Raw genomic sequence first — 25,806 nt, forward strand, 5'->3', positions numbered from 1 at the left:
CTATAACCTACAAAATTAGTCGACATAAGATTTACACTATACGGGAGGAAAAGATGATGAAATACCTCATGGATGAAAGCCATCATTCTCCCATAACCAGACAGGAATTACAGAAGGCCATCTCATAGTCTCCTTCAGGGGAAGAGTTGTGTGAGGAAATAAATTCTCCCTTCAAGTTACTGGAACCTATTTCCCAATCTCTCTCAGGAAAGCATGCAGGTGGACTCCAATTAAGCTGTAGGAACATCTCAAGGATGATCAGTGGAAACAGGATGCACCTGGGCTCAATTTTGAGCTTCATGGCAAAGGCTGTGAATACTTATGTACATGTGATTTTTTTTTTTTATTAAATTTCCAAAAATCTAAAGAAAAAACTTTTTACACGTTGCCATTATGGGGTATTGTGTGAAGAATTTTGAGGACAAAAATTTATTTATTCCATTTTGGAATAAGGCTGTAACATAACAAAATGTGGAAAAAGTGAAGCGTTGTGAATACTTTCCGGATGCACTGTACATGTTTATGTACATGTACAATGCAGTAGTGGGTGTCAATGTTGATCATGGATGACCATAGCTGTAATCCAATCTCCAATGACCCCCAGGGAACAACACAGCCACTTCTGGCACACCTGGGAGGTGCGGGTAACTTTCATGTTGGGGGAGAGTTATACAAGTCTGATGGCAAGTGCAACTTAAGTAGTCTTTAGACTGAGTGACTCAAACCATTGCAGGACCCATAAGGCGAAAAAGTTAAATATACATGCAGATTGCCCCGATACAGAATGCCAACAGATGATTTTTTTTTTATTTTTGGGTTAGGGTTAAGCTGTGGTCAAGATCAGGCTGTGGTCAGGATCAGGCTGTGGTCAGGGATAGTAGGCTGTGGTCAGGGATAGTAGGCTGTGGTCAGGGATAGTAGGCTGTGGTTGGGGACACTTAATTCATCAATGCAAAACCGCAAGGTTGACATGCTGACTGTCGACATTCACAACATCAACATTCTGGCAATGTCCATTGTGAAGGTATACATTGACCGGTAACTGCTACGTTGCATCGCTTGATGACCATTTGCAGCCCTTAATGGACTTCATGTACCCCCACAACGATGGAATATTCCAGCAGGATAATGTATCTTGTCATCATCCCAAGTTGTCCGGAATTGGTTTGAGAATTCTGGAGAATTCCGACGAATGGTGTGGCCACCACGTTCGCCTAACATAGGGGATCCTACACGATAGTAGGTACCTATCCCATGAGTTTAGGCACTTCAGTGTATATAATTATATACACACACTATAAAGGCCTCTATAACCTACAAAATGACACAAGATTTACACTATACGTGTGGAAAAGATGATGAAATACCTCATGGATGAAAGCCAATCATTCTCCCGTAATTAGACAGGAATTACAGGAGGCCATCTCATAGTCTCCTTCAGGGAAGAGTTGTGTGAGGAAACAAATTCTCCCTTCAAGTTACTGGAACCTATTTCCCAATCTCTCTCAGGAAAGCATGCCGAGGTCATATTACGGCACCTTCCAATATTCTCACTTGCCTCCATATTACACATTTTCTGAGGAATCATTACAGGTTCCCACGACTGTTATACTCTAAGCTGGAAAACATCCTACCTCATGCCCAAGTTATCTCTTCATTAAATAAAGATCTAACAATGTACAACAAATCGATTGTGAAGAGAATTAAACAACTACTGGCACCACTCAGGGACGGCCGCTGCCCTCTAGTATCTTCGTATTACGCATTGGAACACTGTCACAGGCAATAGGGCAAACCCCATGTGTCCAGTTTGCTTGTCAATTATCATGACCAGAAATTAGTTCCATTTCTCTGAGACCATCTTTCCTTTATACCCAACCCCACTATAATCCTGTTGAATTACCGGAGTATGTTAAACAACTCCAGGGTATCCTCTCAAACTTCAAATGGAGCAATAAAAACCATGTAATCAGCATCCACCATCCTTATGCAGCTCATGTGACAAGCAGGGGGTTGGGTCCGCTCCCCAATGTCTACAGATATTTTACAGCCTCTCTTCTACAAGGATCAGCAGCCTGGCATAGAGATGTTGGATAAAACAAGCAGCAGCATTGGGTGGATGTGCCGCTGTCATTGGCCCTTCACCCCGATCTCACACAATCCCTTATCTCCACTCAAATTCTCAAACTTTTTGAGTGGGCAAGACCAAGTGCATCAGTATCAATTGGGCAGCTACTGACACACCTAATCCTATCTACTTAATGATCCCTACACATGCCTCAAGACTTTCCCCAGTTCCCTCCAAGGAACTGAAAATACTTGAAAATAAACCAACTTATTCAGCTATCTGGACAATAAGAATTCAGTACAAAATTCAAAACCCTGTGTTTAGTTGGGTACTAGTACCTATCCTCTTATATGACCTCACACAGACAGCTATGCCGGGCAGAGGCAGACATACCACAAAATAGGAGGAAGCAGACCAGTTCTTTTAGGACAACAATGGGCCACCTCAGATATATGTCCCGATAGTACAGGTTGCCGCCCACTGTGCACTCCATATATCCCACATGTACTGGTTTATGCAGTAGGTACAATGCGGTAGTGGGTGTCAATATTGATCAAAGATGACCATAGCTGTAATCGAATTTCCAATGAGCCCCAGGGAACAAGACAGCCACTTCTGGCACACCTGGGAGGTGCGGTGAACTGTCATGTTAGGGGGAGAGTTATACAAGTCTGATGGCAAGTGCAACTTAAGTAGTCTTTAGACTGAGTGCTCAAAGGCCCAAAAGTAAAGTATACATACAGATTGTCCTGATGCAGAATGCGAACAAACAAATTTTTTCATTTTTGGATTAGGGTTAAGCTGTGGTCAGGGATAGGCTGTGGTTAGGATCTGGCTGTGGTCAGGGATAGGCTGAGGTTAGGATCAGGCTGTGGTCAGGGATAGGCTGAGGTTAGGATCAGGCTGTGGTCAGGCATAGGCTGTGGTCAGGGATAGGCTGTGGTCAGGGATAGGCTGTGGTCAGGGATAGGCTGTGGTCAGGGATAGGCTGTGGTCAGGGATAGGCTGTGGTCAGGGACACAAATCATCAACGCAAAACCGCAAGGTTGACATGCTGACTGTGGACATTCACAACATCAACATTCTGGCAATGTCCATTGTAAAGGTATACATTTGGCCTCCTGTCCATGTCGACATTCTGAATAGCGACATTTTTGTACCCTACACAAGCAGAATATTAGTAACAGACCCCTTGCTGAACTTGTCCTTTCACTCCTGTATATGCTGTGGCTCCATGCTCCGTTGTCAACAACTGCTTCATAGAAATCTACATGTATCCTTACATTGATGCTTATGCCCTCAGATCACTATATATCTATCTATATACACCCATCAGCCATAACATTAGAACCACCTGCCAAATATTGTGTAAGTCCCCCTCGTGCCACCAAAACAGATCTGACCTGTTGAGGCAAGGGCTATACAAGACCTCGGAAGGTGTCCTGTGGTATCTGGCACCAAGATGATAGCAGCAGATGCTTTAAGTCCTGTAAGGTGGGGTACACATTATATATATTGGAACATTTGTCGTTTTGAGGCAAATTTGAATGACATTGTCCACATAGCATAGTGTGCGCACTCAATCGCGAGTTCATGTGCGTCGTACATCACAGCTGATGAGCTGCACGTCAGATGGGAAGATGTCATGAATGATGTGGTGCACATCGTGCAGTGTGTACATCCAACCAGAAGACCACACGATATATTGGTCCAAGCTTTCCTCTGAAGACGTCACCTAAACTGCCAGTGATCTGCACGATGATTGCACAGTGTGTACAGGAGAATTTCATACAATGTTCCCACATGATATATTGTGCCGTCGTTCGGTAGATTGCATAGTGTGTACGCTTTATATCATGTGTTCTGGGATGAAGGCAAATTGGAACGACCATCACGCCTTTTGGACGTCGTTCTGATGTGTACCTTGGCCTATGCTGCGAGGTGGGGTCCCCGTGGCCCAGACTGGTTTTTCGAATTGAGATCTGTGGAATTTGGAGGCCAAATCAGCACACTGAACTCTTTGTCATGTTCCTCAAACTGTTCCTGAACAATGTTTGCAGTGTGGCAGGGTGTATTATCCGGCTGAAAGAGACCTCTGACATCAGGGTACACCGTTATCATGAAGGGGTGTACTTGGTCTGCTACAATGTATAGGTAAGTGGTACGTATCAAAGTAACATCCACATGAATGGTGGTTGCCCAGCAGAACATCGCTGCCTCGGCCCTTCTTAAAGGGGTAATCATTTAAGAGGCAAAAACAACCTGGTTTTGCCTTTTAAATGATTGCCGCCTTAAAAACATTGGCCAGACTCGCCAGAGCCTACAAGTTGCATAATGTTACATTTACCCCATTGTCTTCTACTGAAAGATTTTTAGAAAATTATTTAAACAGAATCTACTTTCACATGTACTTTCCTGTACACATGTAAGACACATTTTGAGTTCCTTTAACCAAGATGTCGGGCACACAGGAGCCAACATGTTATGAAAGTCTTCCAAGTTAGAGGTGAGGCAGAGATTAATATACATAGGAATGTCAGAGTACTATGTACAGCCCTAAACAAGTCACCTTACATCCCCAGAACATCTAAAATCACAGATATAATATCACCGCCCAGAGCAATAATTACTTAGTGCCGCATTGTACAGTGTGTGGGACACAAAGCTGATCAAACAAGTTGAAACTTTACCGAAGATTGCTTTAAATATACCTAAAAATATGTAAAATCACTGATTTCCTTTTAGTTTTCACACTTTTTCCAGCAGTTTTTATCCCACATCTATAAATGTGTTGGGTACGGGATGCCGGCTTTCAGGATCCCAGCATCTCGACTGGGTTAGACTACCGACAGCTACTGCTAAGTAACGTAACCCTACCCTCCTTCCCTGCAGCCTAAACATAACTCTCCCCCCCATAGCCTAACCCTAACCCTAATCCTCCCCTTAACCCCAATACTTACCGTCGGCATGTTAGCAGTCGGGAAGCTGGTGCCAGGATCCTGACTGCCTGGAACATAACTACATCCCCTATAAACATATTTTTATTGCTGAAACAGATTTACTAAAATGCACAGCATACATACAGTAAGCAGCAGGCCTTATTATTGGAACACAGAGAATAATAAAGTGAAATAGGCCTTTGGTTTGTACATTTTACAGATGGAGTTTGTAGCCAAATGAAAGTACGTGGTAGATGGGTGGTCACCCATGTGCCCCTGGTAAGCGCACTCACCCAATGTTCTGGTGCACCTCATCAGTGCCTCTCCCACCTTCATCCTGGTCTCCGGAGTTTGTGCCTTTGTGTTGGATGACGCACCGCTATCATATTGCGCCAGAAGGACCGGCAGGACGCGATCAGGGATGTCCCCAGACAGTACCGCAATGCCTGTTTACCAAAACAAGATGGAATTGTATTTATGGTGATGTAAGGATCATCTGTGCTTTGTACTATTATTATGTGTTTTGTTTTAAAATGGGGCAGATTCAATTAGCGGCTGGACATACTGCGCGGCTGCAGATCCTGGGTTTAACGCCTGGAGCCATTTCCACCTGCGTTATTTGGCCAGAGTTATGTAAATACCCCGCACAGTGAGCCCCAGAGGGAGGGTGCACTTAACGCAGATTTTTCCTCGTATCTCCACGTTAAGTGCACCCTTGGGGCAGCGAGCAGTAATTGAATAACTCAGGGCAGAGCGGAAACCGCGCGGTAAGTCTAGCCGCTAATTGAATCTACCGAAAAAGCTACCATCATATTAGGCAGCTCTGGACAGGGTAGTTTCTAGGGTCTGAGGCTCCCAGTGCGAGCAGTCAAAATGCGCTCCCCCCCAAGAAGCAGTAATATTGCGGAGTGGGCGTGGCCTCATCGTGAGGGGGTGTGGTATCATGGTAAGGGAGCGTGATCTCGAAAGACCACAGAATGTCAGCCACTGTGACTACTGAGTACAGGGGTGTCTAACCTGTCAGAGGCAAAGTGCTGATAAATACATGTAGCTAAAAAAAAGACAGAAATGGGGTGTGGCCAAGCTGTCACAAGCCCACGCCGCATTGCTGTGTGCATGCCTTTGGTGTGACATTTGCAGAAGTATGACCTTGCATCACACCCGGTTTTAGTCGCGTTGGGAGCGAACCCAGCACATTGAAATACAAGCCAGATCCACATATAATACACGGCAACAAACCACTTCCACATAATATATTGGAAAAGCCAGAGGCACATAAACTACGTTTTAAAACCACATCCACCTCAAATACATTATTACATCCAGAACCACATAAAACACATTGAAAAAACAAGATTCACATAATACACACTTCATTCCAGCCCCCTCCCTTACCATTCCAGCCCCCTCCCTTACCATTCCAGCCCCCTCCCTTACCATTCCAGCCCCTCCCTTACCATTCCAGCCCCCTCCCTTACCATTCCAGCCCCCTCCCTTACCATTCCATCCCGACAGGTCTTAGGCTTCCCCCCCACTGGCTCTCAGGCAAAAGTGCCCATTATGCAGTGTCCCCTGTAGTTGTGCCCCTTATGCAGTGCCCCCCCTGTATTTATGCCCCTTATGCAGTGCCCACAGTGGTGGTGCAACTTATGCAGAGCCCACAGCAGCGGTGCCCTTTATGCAGTGCACCCAGTAGTAGTGCCCCCAGGAGTGGTGCCCCCTATGCCATGCCCCATTAGTAGTGACCCCTGTAGTCATGCCCCCATCAGTAATGCCCCAGTAGTAATGGTCCCTGTTGTAGTGCCCCAGTAGTAGTGTCCCCAGTTGTATTGCCCCCAATAGTAGTGCCCCCTGTATAAATTCCCCAGTATTTATGCCCCTGTATTAGTGCCCCCAATAGTAATGCTCCCTTTGTAGTAGTGCCCCAAGTAGTAAAGCCCCAAGTAGTAGTGCCCCTGGACCCTGAGTAATGCCCCCAGTAGTGGTGCCCCCCAAGTAATGTCCCCAGTAGTAGTGCCCGAGTGCCCCCAGTAGTGGTGTCTCCCCCAGTAGAAGTGCCCCCCTTGTAATGTCCCTAGTAGCTGTGCCCAGGTGCCCCCAGTAGTGGTGGCACCCCCAGCAGAAGTGCCCCCAGAGTAATGTCCCTAGTAGCTGTGCCCAGGTGCCCCCAGTAGTGGTGGCACCCCCAGCAGAAGTGCCCCCAGAGGAATGTCCCTAGTAAAGACTGCCTGCACAAAAAAATAAAACAGTAATACTTACCTTCAGCCCCGCTCTGGCGTCCGCTCCGCTCGGCTGCTCCTCTGCACTATGGGAAAGATGTCATGACGTCCTCCTATAGTTCACACAGGGGGAGCCGGAAGCCGGAGCCTCCGTATCCGGCTGCTCTGCCGGGCGCCCGCTGGTAACTGAATCTCAGCGGGCACCCGGCAGTTCACAAGCTGTTTCTACAGCAGGGTCGGAGGCGGCGCGCCCCCTGCGATTGCACGGGTCGCCTGCCCCTAGAAACGGCCCTGGCTCTGGATCATGTTACAAACATACACAATGTCATGAAACAGTTGGGAGCTGATTGGCTGGAGCACCATTATCATACGCAGTGAGCTATAAAACTCATTGCGTATGATAAAGTGCGCCATAAATGGGCCCCAGAGCTTCTTAGTGCTAGCTTGGCCAAGTTAGTAAGCTTACCCCACCAAAGGCAAAGTGATCTCTGTTCGGGGGGGACCAAACACTGACATCTACTCCATGACTGTGCAATTAGGTATTTATAAACCGAGGGAAAATTAGCTCAGCTACAAACCGGAATAGAGAGATATCTCTCTCAGCTGGGAACCTGTACAAACCATGGGCCTGATTCAGAGCTGGACGATCTTTCAGAGCGCTCGCTCTGAATCAGTGCCCTCCTTCTCTTTTTTAGAGCAGCCTCCTGGCCGCTCGCATAGCTGTGGGTGACCACCCACAGTCAAGACCATCGCAACCATCGGGCTTGCGACGAGACCCTTGTGGTAGGGTCTCGTTGCCGCAAGCCCAGGAATGCTTTTCGCTCTATCAGTGATGTCAGTGGGGCCGGCCCCAGATGGTAGAGGTTCCCATGGGAACGCCTCCTTCTGGCCAGCCACGCCCCCAGCACGCCCACCAAAGGGGGCGTGCTGTCACTCACCATCGACAGCACGCCCCCTTTGCTGCGAGACCCATAGCGACGGCTTGCCCGTCGCTATGCGGGTCTTGCGCATGCGCACGACGGAGGCGTCTCCCTCGTGCGCATGTGCACTGCCCCAACATTGACCCGCGAGCGGGTCTGAATCAGGCCCCATGTTGCAATGCAAGGGGTGTAAATACAGAATTTTTTTACATGTGGGGTAAATACTGGCTGCTTTTCCATGTAGCCCACAAATACTGCACAGCTTTATTATTACTCTACAATTTATATGTCAGTTTGGAAACACTCCTCCCAAATCTAAATCTCTCTGCACATTTTAAATCTGCCCCATCTGCAGTGCAGCATGGCTTCACCAAGATGATCAGTTGAGAGAGATCTCTCTCTCTGGGCCTGATTCAGACCTGCTCGCAAGCGGGTCGATGGTGGCCCAGTGCGCACGCGCGGCGTGACCGAGCACAAAAAGCACTCTCTCCGTGGCTCACTACAAAAGGGGTGGCTGTCGATGTTGATCGACAGCTCGCCCCGTTTTTAGGCGTGGCCGGGGATGGCTTCACAAACAGAGGCGTTTTCCGAAGCGAACGCCTGCCGTTTGTGGGCGGCCCCACTGACATCACCAGTGATGTCAGTGGGAGAGCTTCCGGCAATATTAGAGCCAGAAGCTCTCTGGGGCATGCGGCAACGAGACCCTACCACAAGGGTCTCGTCGCAAGCCCGATGGTCGCGATGGTCTTGACCATCGCGACCATCATCCTGGCCGCTCGCAATAGCTGTGGATGGTCACCCACAGCTATGCGAGCGGCCAGGAGGCCGCAACTAAAAAAAACAGCGCCCGCCCTGATTCAGGCCCTAAGATCAATAGGCTACCCCCTACCAGCAGCCACACAAAAAGGGCCAATGCTAGCTTTTCTATACAGTGCAATAACTTTTAATACAAGCCAGCTATAATTCATGGGAATATGCAAACCAAGAACAAAGTACGTGCATGCAGGTGATATCTTCTATGGACAATATTATATATTCAGCACATAGAAAAGCTGCCAGCACTTAAGCTATCCCACTACCTGTACAGTGAAATGCCCTCTCCATGTGCCCCTTTGAAGCTGGACTCCGCCCTTAGTAATTTATTAATCATTAGTGAGAGGCCTCTCGGGAGTTAGATGAAAGGCCGCTCCCCGCCCGGCTTCTGCGCTCAGACCTGTGAAGGATGTGTAACATAGGTGGTATTGTCCCACTGCCACAAAGGGGGCTCTCACCACACCCCCACCCTCCCCAGACTTGTTACCAGCATCATTGGAGCAGAACGACGTGTGAGGGGGACACACACAAATAGCTGTTTCCAAGAACAATCACTAAAATGGCCGCTTGCTATAAGTGTGTAATGTGCAATGAATCGTGCTCCCATTTATAACCAGAGGGACCAAAATGGGGTAAAAACAATTTGATATTGTATAATAGGATAAGATATTAATACAGAAGAGATGCTGTAAGAAGCTCAGCACAATTGTACTTCTATACACATGTGAAGGTCTGTACCGTATATTACATAAATAGGGCTCACCCACAATACTGCACTGACCACAGTAACCAATCATCAATTGGCTTTCATCGGTCTAGCACATTAGAACATGAATGCAAAAGTCTGATTGGCTGACATAGTCCAGTGCAACTTTTGCAAATAAATTAGTGTTTCTAATAGTTTTTTTTATTTTATTTTAAACCTCAGAGGCCATAATGGGGGAAGTTGAAGTAACAGCGTAAAAATGGTTGTGTTGCCCAGGGCTACAGAATTAAATGAAATAAATCATTTTATTTATTTTCTTGACACGTGCGCAGTCGGACGATATTTTGCTGAATTGCGTAAGTATCAGCATTACGTTTACATCAGAATCAGCCCCTATGATCCATTTTCATTCCAAAATGCATTTTTTTCTGAACAGAGGCAGTAAGACGGGCATGGGAAATGGGAAAGTGGGAATTAAAAGCTTTACACGAAAAATAGGGACGATCGCATGCGTTATATCAGCGTTTTCCCCCAGACAGCGTTTCAGCTGTTCACTTGCTTCTGGCAGGATAAACTAATTATCCTCTCTCTGCTATCACCACCCTGATAATAGCTGCTCAATGCACGGGAACACGGGCCTGGATTAATATTCATAGTCAGGTATAGCTTTTCCACAGGGCTCCATTAATGAGTTTCATTGCTTTGCACTGGACGCAGCTGTGTGGTGGGAAAACCGGTCAGGGAGAAATTATCGAGCAGTTTGTGGTTCTATTCCCGGCTTCAGCATAATGATTTAGAGAAATTAAATAAACCGTTATTGAAGGTTCAAAGAATAAAGTTTGTACACGACATGAGTAAGACTTTGCCATGAGCCCTTGTTCCCATGTAGGCGACCATGCGTGGCCTATGTGTGACATCTGCCTTCACCTAACTCAGGGGTCTATTTACTAAGCAGTGTTAGGAGACAGAGTGAAAAGTCATAAGAAAGTGATAAGGTGGCAGCCAATCAACTCCCAACTGTCATTTTTCAAACACAGCCAGTGAGATGACAGTTGGGAGCTGATTGGCTGGTACCTTATCACTTTCTTGTCACTTTTCACTCTGTCTCCTAACACTGCTTAGTAAATAGATCCTTTAGAGTCTAATCATCTGGAGAAATCTGCTAAGTAGGGCTCATGGGAGTACCTTCTGCGGAGACCCCCTAACACTATCAGCAGCAGCTTTCCCCTACGCTCCCTTGCATTGGGTTCACCATGGATGATGAGTCTTTCTGAAAGCGCAGAGTTCATAGGTCCCGTACACACAGGTGTCGCTCTTAAAAGCTTATTAAATGCAAATTGACAGTACAAAATCCATAAATAACGTACGCAAATGGAATTGTACACGTACTCACTAGTGCTTTTCTGGTCAGCCTGCAGAATACAGACGCATTGGATAACACAGAGAAGTTCTATAGGTGTGGGCAATGAGGTGCACTATGCTGCCGGGAGGATCTGAGAACACGCTTCTAATGTTCTGCTAACAGAGGACAAGGTACAAGGCTTCCAAACCCTTGTGTACGAGCCAACCAATCAAGAAGCTTCTGTCAGTGTATTGGATCCAATATCATTTGAGCACGAGCACAAGTATGTATAGGGTACATCTGCATTGCCCACATGGTGTTAGGTAGGTGAAGACCCCCCCCTCGGACCTACTGGAAAGATAATGGCAGCGAATATAATAAATGCCATGCTAGCGCAACAGTCACGATGACCCCTATAAATATAAAAACGTTGTGGTTCCATGTCAGTAACGATTGTCACTGTCCCATTAGCGTAATACAGGCATATTGGAGATTGAAAACTTTGGGTCTGACGTTGAACACACGTTGGATGTAATTGCTCCCACATTGCGTGCAGATAAATAAATGCATATATTCACTCGTATGCAGACATTGTGGGGAGACTGCCCCTATCCTAGTACAATAGCCGTCATCATCAGGGCACGATCACACCAATCCGAATATTGGTGAAAAAAAGATCAGTATAAAAAGGGGCGTAATTATGCTTTCCCTCTGAAGAAACTGCCATTAAATACGGCGGAGAAACGTGTTAGAATATATTGGACATTACTGTCTGCATGGTTTATTATACCCATATGACACTTCATGCTACCAGCTAATTATAGTCCACAATTGCACTTCTGAGAGCAGCTCCAATAGTGAGCTATCATTACCCCTCACCATTGGACTAAGGCTGCTCACCCTGCACTCCTGCATTTGGCAGGGAATACACTTATCCCCAGTGATTCCAGCATCTTGTCACCAGCGATCACGAGCAGACCGAGGCTGCTTTTGTACTGGCCACAGATAGAGCTTTACCATCAGCGCTAGCAGCTTATTCTAACCAGCGCCTGCACACGGGCTGAGACTACTTGGCATAAACCCTGTATTGCTACCACATGACTAGGCGGCTGTCACATCCACATCTATTCAACTGCCAGATATCCATTGCGGCTTTGTGGATTACAGCTAAACTCATTCCAGTCTATCTGGTAATAACCAATGGAATATACTGACCAGGACAAACTGTCATCTCTTGTGGCAGAGACTGTTATATATGAAGGAGTATTTATCCATATACAGCCTCTTTATACACATATTGGCTGTTTTCTGGACTCTCATTAAGACTCACCACCAGGTCGTATGTCGGATACAAGTTATATCTGTATGATGCCAACATCTATTTCATTTTAACAATCCATACGTACTGGCAACATAGATTTAATTGGGTATATTAACCATTTGCAGCTATACGCCGTTTTAAATTATGTTGAATAAAATATGAGATATGGTAAGAACTTACCCTTGTTATCTCTATTTCTACGAAGTCCATAGGGTTCCACAGGATACCTTGGGGTATAGGTGTGACGTCAGTCGCAGGGCACCAAAGAGTTAAGCTTTCAGCCTCCCAGGATGCACTAGGTCCCCCTCCTATACCCCGCCCCCGAGCCAAGGCACCTCAGTTAGTTACCAAGCCATAGGCCGGAGGAGGAGAAGGAAGAGAGAGAACAAAGATCTGGACACATACAAGAATCACATTCTCACCAGAGGGAGACGGAAAACCGGTGACCAGAGCAAAGCCCATCTGCAGCACAGGTGCGACAGGGCGGGAGTCCTGTGGAACCCTATGGACTTCGTAGAAACAGAGATAACAAGGGTAAGTTCTTACCATATCTCATATTTTCTACTTCAGGGTCCATAGGGTATCCACAGGATACCTTGGGGATGTCCCAAAGCAGTATCCTTTAAGGGTGGGGACGCTCCTGTGCAGAAAGGAGAATCCGCCGCCCGAAGGAAGCATCCTGAGAGGCGAAGGTGTCAAACCTGTAATACCTCACGAAGGTATGGACAGAAGACCACGTAGCAGCCTTGCAGATCTGAACTGCCGAGGCACCACGTCGAGCTGCCCACGAAGGACCCACAGACCTAGTGGAATGAGCCTTCAGAGAAGGAGGGACCGGTAGGCCTTCATGAAGATAAGCTTCAGAAATAGCCATACGGATCCAGGCTGCCAAAGTTTGCTTTGAAGCAGGCCAACCCTTTTTACGGAAGCCAAAGAGGACAAACAAAGCGTCCGACTTCCTAAACGAAGAAGTGCGGTCAACATAAGTCCTTAAGGCCCGCACAACATCCAAAGAGGCCTCACCCACGGAAAGACCCGGTGAGTTAAAGACCGGAACAACTATTTCCTCGTTAATATGAAACTGGGAAACAACTTTGGGAAGAAACTCGGGCCGAGTGCGGAGCACTGCCCTGTTCCCATAAAAAACCAAGAAAGGGGGTCTACAAGAAAGAGCCCCTAACTCAGAAACACGTCTGGCCGAAGCAATGGCCAGAAGGAAAACAGTCTTAGCTGTTAGCCATTTAAGATCCACTGAGCCCAGTGGTTCAAACGGCGGTCCTTGGAGAGCCCTCAGGACCACAGCCAAATCCCAAGGCGCCACAGGTGGAACAAAGGGCGGCTGAATGCGGAGAACACCCTGCATAAAGGTGCGCACATCCGGGATTGTAGCAATCCTACGGTGAAACCAGACAGATAGGGCCGAAACCTGTACCTTCAAAGAAGCAAGGCGAAGCCCATGATCTAGTCCCGCTTGCAGGAAGGCGAGAATCCGAGACAGACGAAACTCCCGCGGTGCATAACCTCTCGGTCGACACCACTGGAAGAACGTATGCCACACGCGATGGTATATCCTCGCGGAAGACGGTTTCCGAGCTCGTAACATGGTACGCACCACAGAGCTGGAAAACCCCCGGGACCTCAGCATGGCCGTCTCAACAGCCACGCCGTCAAAGACAGCCGAGTTAGGTCCGGGTGAAGGCAAGGACCCTGAGACAGAAGGTCCGGTCGTAGCGGCAACCGCAGAGGAATGTCCACGGACAGACCCTGAAGGTCTGAGAACCAGTGCCGTCTGGGCCACGCGGGAGCTATCAACAGGAGCGTCCCTCCTTCCTGTTTGAATTTCCGGATTACCCGTGGAAGAAGGGAGACCGGAGGGAACAGGTATGCGAACCGGAACGTCCACCGGACGGACAGAGCATCCACCAGAGACGCCCCTTCGTCTCTTGTGCGAGACCCGTACACCGGCAACTTGTTGTTGTGCCGGGACGCCATGAGGTCGATTTCTGGAAGACCCCACCTGTCCACCAGTAGTTGAAAAACGTCCGGGTGCAGGGACCATTCCCCCGGATGAACGTCCTGGCGACTTAGAAAGTCCGCCTCCCAATTGAGCACTCCCGGGATGAAAACCGCTGATATGGCCGGAAGATTGCGCTCCGCCCAAACCAGGATCCGAGAGACCTCTACGAGAGCCGCCCGACTGCGAGTTCCTCCTTGCCTGTTTATGTAGGCCACGGTGGTAGCGTTGTCCGACTGGACCTGCACCGGGCGACCCTGGAGAAACCGCTGTGCCTGCTGGAGAGCATTGAAGACCGCACGGAGTTCCAAGATATTTATTGGAAGCTCCACTTCTGTCGGCGTCCACCTGCCCTGGAACAAGTGTGGACCCGAAACTGCTCCCCAGCCCCGAAGACTGGCGTCCGTTGTCAACAGGACCCAATTTGGAACCCAGAACGGACGTCCCTTGTTGAGGTGGGTCGTCTGTAACCACCACGTAAGGGACAGGCGAACCTCCTGGGTGAGCACAATCGTCTGGGACTTCAGAGACTGAGTCAGCCCGTTCCACTTGGACAGGATCAGGTGCTGCAGAGGTCTGGAGTGAAACTGGGCGTATTCCACCATGTCGAACACCGACACCATGGAGCCCAGTAACCTCATCGCCGAGTGTAAGGACACCCGGCGGCTGTGCAGACAACTGCGCACCCTTGACTGTAAAGCAGAGATCTTGTCCTCCGTCACGAAGATCCTTTGCTGTCCCGAGTCCAATAAGGCTCCAAGATGCAGAATCCTCCGAGACGGGATTAGAGTGGACTTCTGCCAGTTGATTAGCCAGCCGTGCCGTTGCAGCAGTGCAATGGTCAGGTCCAAGTGGCGTAACAGGAGCTCTGGAGATCCTGCCACCAATAACAGGTCGTCCAAATACGGCAACATGCGGACTCCCTGCAGCCGCAGAGAAGCCGCCATGACCGCCATCACCTTGGTGAAAACACGTGGTGCTGTTGCCAGGCCAAAAGGTAACGCCCGAAACTGGAAGTGGTCGCTGCTGATTGCAAACCTGAGGAACTGTTGATGGCGCCAAAGAATAGGGACATGCAGGTAAGCGTCCTGTATGTCCAATGACACCAAGTAGTCCCCAGGTTCCAGCGCCAGAATGATGGACCGTAGGGTCTCCATCCGAAACTTCGGGACCCGCAAAGACTTGTTGAGTGCTTTGAGGTTGAGAATCGGACGATATGACCCATTGGGTTTCTGTACCAAAAATAGATTTGAATAGAAACCCTGGCCCCTCTGGGAGAATGGAACCGCCACTATAACTCCAGCCTGGAGCATAGTGTGCAATACCTTCCGCAGCTCCGTAGCCTTGTTCCGGTCTGATGGGAGACCCGTGGTGAAGAAGCGAGCCGGGGGTCTGTGCCGGAAGGAGAGGGCGTATCCGTGGGAAACCACCTCCAGAACCCAAGTGTCTGTCGTAGTAGTCGACCAACACTGGGCGAACTGTAGCAGGCGGCCTCCCACCCTGGGATCCCCCAAAGGGAGGCCCGGACCGTCAGGCCGCAGGCTTGCCATCTGGCTTGGGGGCCGGACGTCTGGTACTCCATGCCTGCTTCCGGGGCTTGACCGATTTCTTAGGGCCAGCCTGTCGAGGAAACGACTGTGGTTTGGGCCTGCCCTGGGCCCTAGATGACCGAAAGGACGATGGTCCCGAACCAGAAGGAGCAGCGGCCGACGGGAGACAGGCAGATTTGGCTGCCGCCAGCGTGGCCACAATCTTGTCCAGATCCGGACCGAAGAGAACTTCTCCGGTAAACGGCAACGCTTCCAGACCTTTCTTGGAATCTGCGTCCGCCTTCCAGGATCGCAGCCACAAGGTGCGACGAGCAGCTACCGCTGCTGAAGAAATTCTAGACACCAGAGTACTAATGTCTAGAGCCGCCTCGTTGATGTAGGTGGCCGAATCACGGAGATTGCCAATCAACTCCGCCTGATCGGCCGGACAGTCGGATTCAAAAGAAGCCTCTAATGAATCCGCCCAGCGCTCCATCGCTCTGGCAACCCAGCAAATGGCCATAGCCGGCCGTGCTGCCCCCCCTGCAAGGGAATAAGCGGACTTCAGGCAGATTTCTACCTTGCGGTCCGTAGCATCCTTAAGGGAGGACATGGATGGCATCGGCAATGTGGCACTACGGACAAGACGGGTCACGTGAGAATCCACCTGTGGAGGGGATTCCCACTTCGCAAAATAATTATCCGCGAACGGATAAGCCACCGCCAGGCGTCTCTGCGGCTGGTATCTTTTGCCAGGTTGTTTCCACGCCTCCTCTAAATGGTCCACCAACTGACCCGAAAGAGGAAAGACTGTGGCATCGCCCTTCACATCTTTGAAAAAGGCATACTTAGATTTAGCCGCTGGGGGAACTTCGTCCTCAATCACCAAGGCTGTGCGGACCGCCCGAATAAGTCCAGGAATATATACTTTGGACTTAGCATCAGCGTCCTTAGTATGGAGAGGTTCCTGATCGTAAGGATCTAGAATCTCCCCATCATCAGACGTCCCTTCGTCATCCTCATAAGGAGCGGACAGAGACGCCACCGGCCTTTTATGAGACCGCATCACAGACTCCCCTTGCAACACATCCGACAAGTGCTGTACAGAACTCGTCAGGGAGTTAACCCACGCTGGCTCCTGAGAACCCGGGAGCGGGGAAATAGGGAGACTGTGGGGTACCACCAATTGTCGTGGGAACCCCTGCATGGGTGACGACACCACAGACTGCTGGGACAAACCCATCGGAGTAAACGCGGGCTGCGGAGCTAACTGGCCCACTAAAGCTGTTAACGCCTGAGCGAAACAAGCCCAGGGCGGCTCCTGTACCGGTGCTGTAACCGTAATAGGCCGCGCCATGGACAAACACTGCCGGCAAAGGCCCTCCGCGCTACCCTCCCCCTCCGCTAACGGTACTTTGCACGTGGTACACTGTAGCCGGAGGGGAAAATCACTTTCAGACATGATGGCACCACGTATGTGACCTCTCTCACCAATTAAGTATTAAATAGGCGAGAGACCACCCTGCAGCACCGCACCGCAAGGGCTTTAGCAGAAAGAACAGGGACAGTAATAAAGCTGACAGTTTAGAGAGAAAAGATTACAGGCAGCAGCGCTAGCACAGTCACATACAATGCAGAAAAATAACAATTCCTGCACTAACAGCGCTGATCACTCAACTACACAGACACAGGGCCTGGTAGGACACAGCGCTGCATACACAGACCTGACCACAGCGGAGGAGAGGTATGCGGGGGGACCCAGACCACGATGCTTCCTTCCAGCGCTTCCAGCAGCGTTCACCATGCGTTCTGGAGAAGATGGCAGCCGAGGAGCAGAGAGGAGGCTGGCCTGGGGGAGGAGCGCTGCCACAGGACCAGTCGGCAGCATGCAGAGAGGGCTGTGTGCAGCGGGGGAGGCGCCGGCTGTGAGACAGGGAAGGCGCGCTCCCCTGGCATGCATTTAACCCCTGGGACGCCGCAGCGCTACCGCTCTGCTGCGGTCCGCTGTCCCAGGGGGTAGTGGAAGCGCAGGTTGGTCGCCTGGCTCCACGCTGCAGCCAGTCCCCAGGGAGCCCCCTGCCTGGGGACTTAGGACCATGTGATCAGCGGGGACCCACAGCGGGACCCCGCTGCTTACCTCTGTCCCCCTTGAATCCGGCCATGGTCCGGAGCATCTGGGGTCACCGCTAGCTGTGACCCCAGACGCCCACCAGCATCCCCGGATCAGTACCGGCGTTCTGGTACCGGCGGGGTGTAGGGAAGACAGCATGGACGTCAGGACTGACTGTCCATGCTGTTCATCCAGTTGTGCAGCCACAGCTGCATGAAGAATAAGCTTCAGGGGCTCTTCTAGCCCCCACTCCAACAGGTGCACCCGACTCCGGCCGGGCACCAAACTAAACTGAGGTGCCTTGGCTCGGGGGCGGGGTATAGGAGGGGGACCTAGTGCATCCTGGGAGGCTGAAAGCTTAACTCTTTGGTGCCCTGCGACTGACGTCACACCTATACCCCAAGGTATCCTGTGGATACCCTATGGACCCTGAAGTAGAAATGTCAGTTATATTTTAGTTCATGTGCTCCTTGGACCGTTCATATATCACAATGCCCCTCTCATGGTCTGGTCTGTAGGAGCTGCAATAAAATATTAGTACTAATTACAATGTTAATTATCCTCACATCGGCTAACCTGAAATACTGGGCCTGATTCAGAGCCAGATGCTGTGACCAGAGCGCTCGCTCTGAATCAGGGCCCTTCTACCTCTTATTGGAGCGGCCTCCTGGCCGCTCGTATAGCTGTGGGTGACCACCCATAGCTTATGCGAGCAGCCATGATGATGGTCGCGATGGTCAAGACCATCGGGCTTGCGACGAGACCCTGCGGTAGGGTCTCGCTGCCGCAAGCCCTGGAGTGATTTTGGCTCTAACAGAGACAAAATCACTCTCACTGACATCACTAGTGATGTCAGTGGGGCCGGACCCAGACGGTATGCGTTCCCATGGGAATGCCTCCGTCTGGCAGCCACGCCCCCGGCACGCCCACCAAAGGGGATGTGCTGTCAGTCACCATCGACAGCACGCCCCCTTTGGAGCAAGACCCATAACGACAGCTTGGCTGTCGCTATGCGGGTCTCGCGCATGCGCACGACGGAGCTCCCTCCGTCGTGCGCATGCGCATTAGGGCACCATCGACCCGCTTGCGAGCGTCCTGCGCTCGCGAGCGGGTCTGAATTAGGCCCTCTGTGTAGAACTGCTTACGTAATTACACTTCCGCCCAACTCAGCGCAGCCCGTAACTCCAGCAACACGCCCTCTCCGAACATTGCTTATGTAAGAACATCCTGTACAGTCCAGTTACAATCCCCCTTCAGTTGTAAGTGTTATGAAACTTAAACCCCCTTTCACACCAATATCCTGGGTCCGACCCGTTTACACTGAACCTTCGAACAGGGTTACTCCCGGGTAGGCCCCCGTTCACACTACTAAACCCAGGTCTACCCTGCTAGACGTGTGAGGTCATAAAAAGTGGGAGGTGACTCCTGCACAGCCGCCAATCAGCTCATTTTAAGCAAAACCCAGGTCGGATAACCCGAGTTGGACTGTTCACACTGCACCGTGACCCGGGTAGTTCCCTTGTCCAACCCTGGTCACTACCCAGGTCAACCTTGCAATACCCAGGCAGTGTGAAAGGGGTATTGGATGGAAATGAAATGCGCACCACACTGCATTGCTCGCACTGCCGTACGCCTGGTTCCGCAGCATGCGCGGTGAGAAAACATGCAAGATAGATACTCCCCACAAACGCATATTTAACTCTGTATTAGCCGCATTGTACTCCAGCAACTTGGTTACATCCCAGATGCCACAACATTTAACACTAGTTTTGGCTGGGAGAATATTTGGTTCCTTTCTATTTTACTTCTTTGATTTGAATGCCAATCTGGAACATTTAAAAACAGAAAACAGGAGTAAGGTCATGACTCAAATGATATGTCAGTGAGAGGTTACCTTGAATTGCCGACAGGTACACAAAGGGGTCCCCTTGCTCCAAGTTCTCTAAGAACAGCTGAAACAAAGTGAGGGCATTACTGGAATATTCTGCAAACAGCGCCACCTACTGGCCAACGAGACATTAGCTTACCTGCATCACCTGCTCCCTGCGTTCCATCACCTCCGGGTGCCTCTGCTCCAGCAGACGGGTGAGAGTGCGCAGGGCCGCTGCCCGTGTGGGGATGTCAGGGTCTGTTGCGGAGCTCAGCACCTCCTGAATGTCACGCAGGGTAGCGGTTGTATGGTCCGTGCTTGGCTTATGATGTCTTGGCTCTTTTTTCTCTGTGTCCTGGGAGGTAGTTGCCCTGTGTGTAAGTGGCACAGCACAATGTGTGGCAATGGTAACACGCAGGTCACTCGCCAGCTCCTGAATAACCGGCTCTGGGTGGCAGAGGGAGACTTTTTCCAACGCTGGAAGTAACTTCTTCAGGTGCTTGAAATCTGATGACGTCAACTGTGGATAAAAGTTGACCGCGGGTCAGTATTGCGAATGCATGTTGCATGTTTTTTGCAGAGCGTGCGCAACTATGAGAAATGCAGAGTCTAATGCAACGCCACCTGCAGCTGAACGAGCATAGAGGGCTTATTACGAGGCGAAGCTGAGCTAGGCAGGGCCGGATTAACAATGGGGCGGGTGGAGCTCCAGCTCCAGGCCTCCCCATGAAAATAGGCCCTCAGCATCCTCTGTAGAGCAGGCAGTGATGACAGGCAATTTTTTTTCTTCCTGTCACTACTCCGATCATTAGCCTCCTGGAGTCCCCGGCCACCTGAAACCTCGCCTACCCTCGGGCCCACTGAAGCTCCGCCCCCGGACCGTTCGAAGCTCCGCCCCCGGATCGTCCGAAGCTCCGCCCCCGGACCGGCCGAAGCTCCGCCCCCCAGGTCATCAATGGAGCAAAGCATAGTGTTGTTACTCGGTGCAGACGGGACCCTGCAGTGACACATCTATGGCAGCCAGGCAATGAATGGGATAGGGAGGAGTCGTCGAGCATTGAGAAGTGCAGGAGGGATAGGAGCAGACGAACTGGCTTGTAAGAAGAGTTCCAGGGACCCTCTGTAGGAGAGTGTGTGCATGAAGTGGAAACCCAAGAGAAGAGGTGAGCAGAAACAGTGCCTGCTAGTTTGCCCAGTGCTGGGGGTGCAGGGAGAAGTGGGACCTGCACTGGGGAAGAATCAAGTGAGTCCCTTTTATCTATATAAAAAAAATAAAACACAGGTACTGCCCATTTAAGCCTCATTCCTGCCTTGTGAGTGTGATGCTGGTACACACTATGCCATATGCCGTTCATGCAGCCAGCAAATAACATATAGCAAAGTGCATTTGCGGGTCTGTACAGACGATATGTCTGTGAACGACGTTGTTCACAGACATATCAGGTCGGCCCTGCAACACAGACAATGCCGATATATCCTGCATATATATTGGTATCTCTGCCTGTGTGTACAGGTGACCCACTGACAACCCACGCACTAGCCGTAGGAACCACCCATACTGACATCACAACAGTGGCGGATCGGGCGGGGGGTGTGGGGGTGAGAAGTGCGAACGCCCCTCGTAACAAACAGCCTCAACCCCACCCACCTGCTGATCCTGCAGGCAGCAGTGCAGCTCCAGGCAGGGCAGACGGAGACGGCCGGGGTGAGCTGTGGAGGCACCCGTGGTTGCCACTTCAAGCCCTTCCTCCCACATCACTGAGTGATCCACCTGCCTCTCTGTCTAACAGCCTGCCACTGAGGCTGCTCAGAGGAGGAGAGGACTAAGGGGGCAGGCACAGGCATCAGCTGCGGCCCACACACAGTCTGCTCTGACTCACTTTCCCAAGATTGAGCTTCAATGTGGCGCTTTCTTGAGTGGAGGAAGGCGGTGGCTGCGCTGTGGCAGTGAATGCATTGCAGTACATTCAAGGAACCATTCAGGGATTCCTGGCACTGACTGCTTAGTGCCAGGAGAGGACTGCTCAGAGGAGAGGACTGTCACTGCTCCCCCTGAGTCTGCACTAGCCACCAATGCCAAGCAGCTACATTAAGGATGCCACAGCAGCCCACCACAAGCTCACAGAATCAGGCTGACAGTAAGTGTGATGGATATTGATCGAAATTTTTTATTTAATTTTTTATGGGTTTTTTCTCATGTGGTAGCGAATGTTTGTTGTTTTTTTTTTCATGCTGGGGCCTATGTGTTTTTTTCTTTCTTTTATGCAAAGCCCTTATGTTTGGTATTTTCATGTGGGGGGCCTTCTTACTGCAGCCATGCACACAGCATACATGTCACATAATAACAAAGGAGCAGAGTGTAAAATTGAAAATGAAAGGGGAAAAAAAGGAAAGAAGAAGCAAAAAGATAAATAGATGGAGACAGGAATGTATACACAAAGCGATGACGTAAGGTTATTGCCTGAAAATGGGAGGAACCCCCCCCCCTAAAAGAAAAGTCTAGATCCGCCCCTACATCACAACTGGGCGGGCAAATTTAAATGCCCGCCAAGTTGTGTTGTTTTTTCAGACATCGAGCGGCCCTTTGGTAAGTATGTATCACTTACCAAATTGGCCACTTGGTCAGCCGGCTGCCGTTCAGCCACTCAGTTGCTTTAGTAGTGGATACCTAGCTTAAGGCATCATATTTCATGTGGATGTGCCCTAGAGTTAGCCATAAATATACCCACACCCCCTTGCATGGTGGTCATGCCCACTTTAGTGGTGTGACGTGGAAACCCTCCCTTTAGAGATCCTGCATTTGCCCCTGTATACGTATATAGAACTGCCAGCAGCTTGTTGTATGATTTATCCCAATGGAGGAGCCATGGTGTGTAGCTGTGTATTAGCAGTCACTTGGATGCTTGGTGTATTATTTGGCGGTCACTGTAATGCTGTCTGTATTATATGGCGGTCACTATGATGCTTTCTGTATTATATAACAGTCACTACAATGCTCTCTGTATTATATGGCGGACACTGAGATGCTTTCTGTATTACAGATATGTCCACATTCATCTAGCCTCTTTGAGCGTTAAACAGCACTTGATAGTGCCGAGCATCTTTTGCATGCAACTTTTTTCCCTTTAAAATGCATCTTATTCACAAAGCAATGCAAATAGGATGCACAAACAGCTTATGCTGATTAAAATGATATGCTGCATGCCTATATTCTATGTGAGACTGCGGGTGCATCTGCATGCAAAATGTAGACTACTATAAGATTCACGTTCTGTAGCTTGGTAAATCCGACAGTGCTGGTCACACCCCTTGCAGCAGCACACAATAGGCCCTTCATAAATTTCAGCTCCAGGCCCTTGTCAACATTAATCTGGCACTGGAGCTAGGGGGTGTAAATGGAACTGCGAGCTCAGCATAGATATGTGCAAATTACGCCTCAAGTGCTCACTGACGATGACGACGGGTATGAAACCAGGCGTATAAATAGCGGTGGCCGGGGCGCAGAGACGCATACGACACTGCACGCAAGCAAATATCTGCATATTGCTCTAAGTACACAATGTGGGTGCAATGAAGTCCCAGTTGTATTCAACTGTATACAAGCCCCATTGTCTTACACTCAGGGCTGTGACAAAATACCTGACACTATACACAGGTGAGACATACAGTACATGTTGTGGGCTGAACCATGTGGCAGCCTATCAATTTGCTGGGAATCGGTGACAATAAGAAGCACTGGCTGATATTTATGATACCTCTCTCACATTCATGAGGTAACGATACTAGTGATAGATGGCAGTTCAGCCAACAAAATGGCTGCTGCCACAGTAGCCACCAGATATGAGGCATATATATATATATATATATATATAATAGGCATTTAAAAGAGGGCTATGAAATGGTTTCTATTCTCTGGGGGCAATTACAATTTTAGCGCCAGGCGCGCCCGACGGAGCAATGCAGTTGTTCCTCTGTTCAGGCGTGATAGCGGTCAGCACAGGCATTTTGGCTTGCCCCCGAGAAGGTGAGCAGAAGTCTTGCTTTTGGGTGCACAAACTTCTGTTTCTGTGTCCTAACCAGGACCGCGTACAGCGGCTAAACGACAAGAGCGATAATTAATGGGCACCCAAAAACAATTGAATTGCAACATTGACAGCCCGTTAATTGAATCGCCTGAATCCACTGGGGAACACTGGGGTATAGAGGCTCAGCTGGAGATTAGAGGGCAGATGTACCAAACCTTCAAGGGAGATAAAGTGGAGAAGTCACTTATAGTAACCAATCAGCTTCTCGCTACATTTACCTAGCACTGCGTGTAACAGGACAATGCTCTGGGAAACTTCTCCACTTCCCCTCTCTCCAAGCCTTGATATATCTCCCCATAGGCATTTTACATTTTGCTCTAAGCTGCTCCCCCTCTATACCTCTGCAACCTATAGGGGTAATCGGTTATTTCTAACAAGCCACGGGACAGAACAAATGGGGGAACATAGATACAAGGTCCTCCAGCAATACAGACCTATAGAACAAATGTTACAACAAGGAGAATGAGAACAAGAGCGTAAAACAAGAGATATGGTATGAACTTACCTTTGTTATCTCTGTTTCTACGAAGTCCATAGGGTCCACAGGGTTGACCTCGGGGTATAGCTGGATCTGGATCCACAGGCACCACGCAGTTAAAGCTCTGCTGCTCCCAGGATGCACTTGGGTCCGTCCTCCTCTACACCCCGCCCCCGAGCCACAGGCACCTCAGGTGGTAAGCAGCCAAGGCCGGAGGAGGAGACTAAACAGAGAGAAGGAAGACTGGAACACACAAGAAACCATACTCACAGAAATGGGAGACGGAAAACCGGTGACCAGCCACACAGCCCATATGAAGCCAGGTGCGTCAGGGCGGGCGCCCTGTGGACCCTATGGACTTCGTAGAAACAGAGATAACAAAGGTAAGTTCTTACCATATCTCTTGTTTTCTACTTCAGGGTCCATAGGGGGTCCACAGGGTTGACCTTGGGGATGTCCCAAAGCAGTTCAACTAAGGGCGGGGACGCTCCTGTGCTGAAAGGAGAACCCGGCGCCCAAAGGATGCATCCTGAGAGGCGAAAGTGTCAAACGCATAAAACCTCAAAAACGTCTGAATTGAAGACCAAGTGGCCGCCTTACACAGCTGAACAGCAGAGGCGCCACGCCTAGCAGCCCAAGAGGAACCCACAGAACGAGTGGAATGAGCCTTAACAGAGGCCGGCACAGGTAAACCCTCCTGTGCATAAGCCTCACAAATAACGGAACAAAGCCAACGGACTAACGTTTGCTTGTTGGCAGGCCAATCCCTTTTGTGAAAACCAAAGAGGACAAACAACGAATCAGACTTCCTAACCGAAGCAGTCTGGTCCACATAGATTCTAAGCACCCGGACTACATCTAAGGAAGCCTCGCCAGCTGAAAGATCAGGTGACTGAAAAGCTGGCACAAGTTCCTGATTGATGTGGAACTTCGAGACCACTTTAGGTAAAAACTCAGGACGAGTGCGGAGCACCGCTCTGTCCTGGTTAAAAATCAGAAAAGGAGGGTGACAGGAAAGCGCCCCCAATTCTGACACCCTCCTGGCAGAAGCAATTGCCAGGAGAAAAACAGTCTTAAACGTCAGCCACTTGAGTTCCACTGACTCAAGAGGCTCAAAAGGAGGACCCTGCAGGACCCGTAGCACCACCGCCAAGTCCCAAGGAGCCACAGGAGGCACGAAGGGAGGCTGGATCCTGAGAACACCTTGGAAAAAGGTGTGAACATCTGGCAGGGTAGCAATCCGTCGTTGGAACCACACGGACAAAGCGGACACATGAACATTCAGAGAGGCAAGGCGTAAGCCGAGGTCCAAACCTGATTGAAGAAATTCCAAGATTCTAGAAACTCGGAACACCTGAGGATCATAGCTTCTGGACTCACACCACTGAAAGT

At 49.8% G+C, this 25,806-nt stretch overlaps 1 protein-coding gene across 2 annotated transcripts in view; it reads right to left on the reverse strand.

The window, feature by feature from the left end:
• LOC148502732 (transport and Golgi organization protein 6 homolog) overlaps nt 1–25,806 on the reverse strand; it is a 110,289-nt gene that overhangs the window by 25,661 nt on the left and 58,822 nt on the right. For both annotated transcript variants that reach the window (XM_088449379.1, XM_088449380.1), the window contains exons 13-15: nt 20,009–20,371; nt 19,876–19,933; nt 5,301–5,453 (exon numbers count right to left, since the gene is read on the reverse strand). In XM_088449379.1, the coding sequence (XP_088305505.1) occupies nt 5,301–5,453; nt 19,876–19,933; nt 20,009–20,371 (574 nt within the window). The remainder of the gene's footprint in view (nt 1–5,300; nt 5,454–19,875; nt 19,934–20,008; nt 20,372–25,806) is intronic.

The sequence above is a fragment of the Taudactylus pleione genome, unplaced genomic scaffold (assembly GCF_031769625.1).
Source record: "Taudactylus pleione unplaced genomic scaffold, aTauple2 ptg000484l, whole genome shotgun sequence".
NCBI lineage: Eukaryota > Metazoa > Chordata > Amphibia > Anura > Myobatrachidae > Taudactylus > Taudactylus pleione.